General features: G+C 41.3%; 1 protein-coding gene across 1 annotated transcript in view; it reads left to right on the forward strand.

Annotated features, from left to right (window-relative positions):
* Nucleotides 1–3,419, forward strand: part of LOC111448509 — a 4,539-nt gene extending 1,120 nt beyond the window's left edge. The window contains exons 2-4 of the mRNA XM_023088170.1: nt 46–1,501; nt 1,725–1,750; nt 2,168–3,419. Of these exons, the coding sequence (XP_022943938.1) occupies nt 76–1,501; nt 1,725–1,750; nt 2,168–2,920 (2,205 nt within the window). The 5' untranslated portion in view covers nt 46–75 and the 3' untranslated portion in view covers nt 2,921–3,419. The remainder of the gene's footprint in view (nt 1–45; nt 1,502–1,724; nt 1,751–2,167) is intronic.
* The last annotated feature ends 582 nt before the right edge of the window (nt 3,420–4,001 follow it).

Below are 4,001 nucleotides of genomic sequence, written 5' to 3' on the forward strand. Positions count from 1 at the left end.
TTCAATTTTTTTTTTTTTTTTTCTTATGAGCTTTGCTTCGTTCAGGTGTTATCAGTGAAGGATTGTATTGTTACCATGTCTGATCATATCACAAAGTCATACCAAGAAGAGAGTGGAACGTCAATGCGACCTTACCATTCAGTTTGGTTGTCTCACTGGGCACATTCAGGCTGCAAATCAGCGAATGGAGCCTGCAATAATTTATCGACCAGCAGTGAGTCTGGGGAAGAAAATTCTCAAACTAAGAAGCGCCCTTTGCTCGACGGTCCAATGCAAGCTACTCTCAATGGAAAACATGCCATTGGGTCTGGAGAAGTAGCTGGAGAAACTGCAGATTATCCCAACAATGAGAGTTTGACTGGGAGATCTAAGAAGAGAAGGAAAGAAAGGTTAGATTCTGAGCCCTTGCCTATGCTCAATGTTTCTCAGCATAGTGGGGGTAAACTGGGTATGAATATTGAACAGGCCACGGCTAGTCAAGGTGGAGCTTTGAAATTTCATACTGGTTCTGTCTCTGGGCACAAAACTTCGTCTCTGGATGGGAAGAGCCAATTGCCATCAGTTCCTGAAAGAGCTAAACCCAAGAAGGAAAAAATGACTTCCAAAGACATTAGAGTGTATCAACAGCAACATGAGAATTCCAATAAGCTTCTTAACAACAATGACTTAACCGTTTCACCACTTGTTGGAGATGAGGCTATGGGATCAGCTTCCAACTTCATTCCATATGGAATGAGTAATAGATTTCCATTCACCACATGTGAACGAAACATGACCGATGAACCAAGTTCCTATTTGTCATCCAAAAAACAGGTTGGAAATACTAATTTCCACACTTATTCTACTCTCTTTGTACAAGAGACAAAAATCAACCAACTTTTGGATTCAACCCAAGCTACAAATGCACTGTCAAGGCAGCACATGAGAACGTTCTTACTGCACGATCCCTCTTCACGCAATCTCGACCAACCAAAACCATACCCTATACAATGTGATACTAGGAAAAGTAGTTCTAATACCTTACCCGATCTAAGCCAGAGCAACCATGCAGACACTACCTTACCAGAATATTTATACCGTGGAGGTTACTCAATGCAGAGACTCCCATTTTCTGTTCATGACGTGGAAACTATGAGAATATGTACCACTGTAGACTCTGTTGGACAGGCGCTCAAGGGTCCTCCAAAGTTTTGTCAAACTACTCACCGTTTAATGATCACTAAAAAGACTGATGTTGACTTGTTTGAAGGTCAAGAGTTTAGAGGGGCAGTGGCATCCACCAATCTCAAAGAAAAAGCAACATGTGCACTTCTTAGTGCATCCACCAATTTTGGCAGACACGATCAGAATGATAATGAATTGACACAACCTTCTAGCTCCCTCTATGGAGAAAATGAAAATTTTGGAAATATGAGGTGTGCGACTTCTTTGAGCAATGAATCATCTGGAACTGAAACTGATATTATGGATATGGATGCATACCAAGAGAACCATTTGAGGGGTATGTTTTCCAATTCCTATCCTCTGATTCTTCCACTTTTGCCGAAAGTTCAAAATAACAAAAAAAAAAAAAAAAAAAAAAAGAGGCAAGAACACTGATTCACAAGAACACTATTGATCTACGGCATCCCATATGTATGCTTATTTCTAATTAAAACTTTTCTTTTCATTTGTTTGTTTATTTCTGCTTCCTTCTAACCTATGGATTTTCTCTTCTCTTGCAGGCTCGGATGCATCACAAGCAGTTAAGGTAAGGATCCTATCTGAGATCTCACTCTCTTACAGTCCCTAGCATGTCAAATCAAATTTACACTGTTCGATACACATTATTATAAGCAGTTGCCTAATGCGATACTGCTCCCTGTTGTATGTTTTGCTTTTAGCTAATTCGACCTTGTTCTTTTATGCTATCTTTTTATTTCCTCCCTTTTGTTGCTTCCATTTCTTCCCATGATTAACAATTCAGTCTGTTATCTTTCATGCTTCCCAAACGTTCAATTGAGTTAGTCCCATAGAAACTATTATTTGCTTGAATATTCATGAAAATACTAATGCAAGTTGAATGGTTAGCGCATCTGGCCTTGTATATTGCTAAAATACCTTTGACATCGAACTTCAACTGTCACATCTTTTTTTTACTGAACTATAAGGTCTCTGTGATTTGCAGGAGTTGAGGAGTTCAAAATCACCATTGCTCTCTGTGAGTGCAGCTAGTTCGGTTAGAAATCAAATCGGAGACCGGCTTCCGAAGAAACGATTCCTTGACATAAATGAAAAGCCACCCAATTATTCTACTTCTGCGAGCTTGATGGACAACGGGGAGTCGAGTACCTCTAAAACACAAACTATGGATGCAGAACACCTCCTTCCAAGTGCCGTGCAGCCGAGGTTTTCAAACTCTACGGCCCCTCCAAATGACTCTTCTAAACGGGAGATAGACAATGAGTGGGTTAAACGTCTTAGGCCATCTGCCTCAGAGTCGGTTCATGATACGAAGAGCACGAAAAAGGAAGAATCTTCCTGTGATAAAGCCAATCAGCTCTTTAGTAAAATGAAACGCCGCTCAACCAGCTCTGACCCCTCTAGTGGTCCATTCCAAGGACAAGAACAATTGGCAATTGGTCAACCAGCAACTACAATAAAGAATAGCGATGTATGCAGCAACTTAGGATTAAAGAATCGAGAAATGATACTCTCCAACCCCTGGATTCGGAGATTGTGTCTTAATAAACCGGCGCCTTCTGAAACAAATCTTGAAACTGCAGCGATTCACAAATCGCAGGGCTCAAAACCAACGTTACTTCAGCCATTTCCCAGTATTGCTGCCATGGCATTGATGGGCAAGACGATGACTGGGGTTCGGCCACGCGAGTTCAGCAGAAAAGGCTCTTCTTTAGTTTGGAACACCGAGGATATTTAACAACCTCGAATCATTCAGGTTTCTGAGACTGCTGTTACTTTGAAATGGAATTATTTCTATGAAACTCAGCCCCAAGAAGTTGGAACTGCCAGAGAGACCACAAGCTTTGTGCTCGAGGAATCACTTCACTACGTCGTTCCTCCTGGGGCTAAAATGGAATGCGAGACATCCACCTATTGTCAGTAAAGAAATGAGCTACAAGCTTGTATACAATTCTATAGTTTGAAGCGATTTGTATTCTGAGTAGAGCCATTGAAAGTGCAGATACTGCATTTTCCTTTCTCAATATATGGTTACCACTCTTTGCATATGATCTCGGCAAGGTAGAAAACTAACATACGACCATTATATGGTTCAAGTGTCTGGAGGATCCATTCAGTAGTCCGAAGCCACCAGTTTGTTATTCGATTACTTATCAGGCACATCTATGTTCCTCGTATGGTTAAACTCAGCACAATATACTAAAATGTTTTGTTACAAATAATGCTCCCATTTCTAACCTGACCCAGTTTGTTCCAGAACAGATTATAAAAAACCACCTCCTTGAATGGTTGAATCCATACAGGGAGGAGCAAACTGAGTCATCATGCGTAGCAAAGTGAGTATCCCTGTTGCTTGCTGCTAATTATTTACAAGAAAACTGAAACTATTATTTGTCTCTGCCATTGTTTTCATCACCTGTTTCAGTGCGTCATCTCTCTTGTTAGTCACTGGGGTGTGCATATTTGGAAGTGTGCAGCTACTTGGAGGACGTGCGGCCGACAAGGTAAGTGCTCCTGCCACCCCCGCCCCCCCCGACTGCCAGGTTAGAGCTTGCGTGTGCTTTATTCGATTCCATGTGGATGAACTCCTTCACTGTTAGCCCCGCAGTTGTGTTCATCACTTAAAAGACCATTAGCATTTGTATCTGTGAACTTTAATCCTTACAAACATTTGGGTTTTTACTTTTGATTCCCGGTTTGCGTGAGGCGCCGTTAGGATACTCTGGCAGCATAGTTTCACCACTGCCAACGACCTTCCAAAGGTTTTATTCTTGTAAATAGGACATCATGCATGTTGCTCACGAATTGTAGTAGTTGTT

Source organism: Cucurbita moschata, unplaced genomic scaffold (genome assembly GCF_002738365.1).
Source record: "Cucurbita moschata cultivar Rifu unplaced genomic scaffold, Cmos_1.0 Cmo_Scf00010, whole genome shotgun sequence".
Lineage (NCBI taxonomy): Eukaryota > Viridiplantae > Streptophyta > Magnoliopsida > Cucurbitales > Cucurbitaceae > Cucurbita > Cucurbita moschata.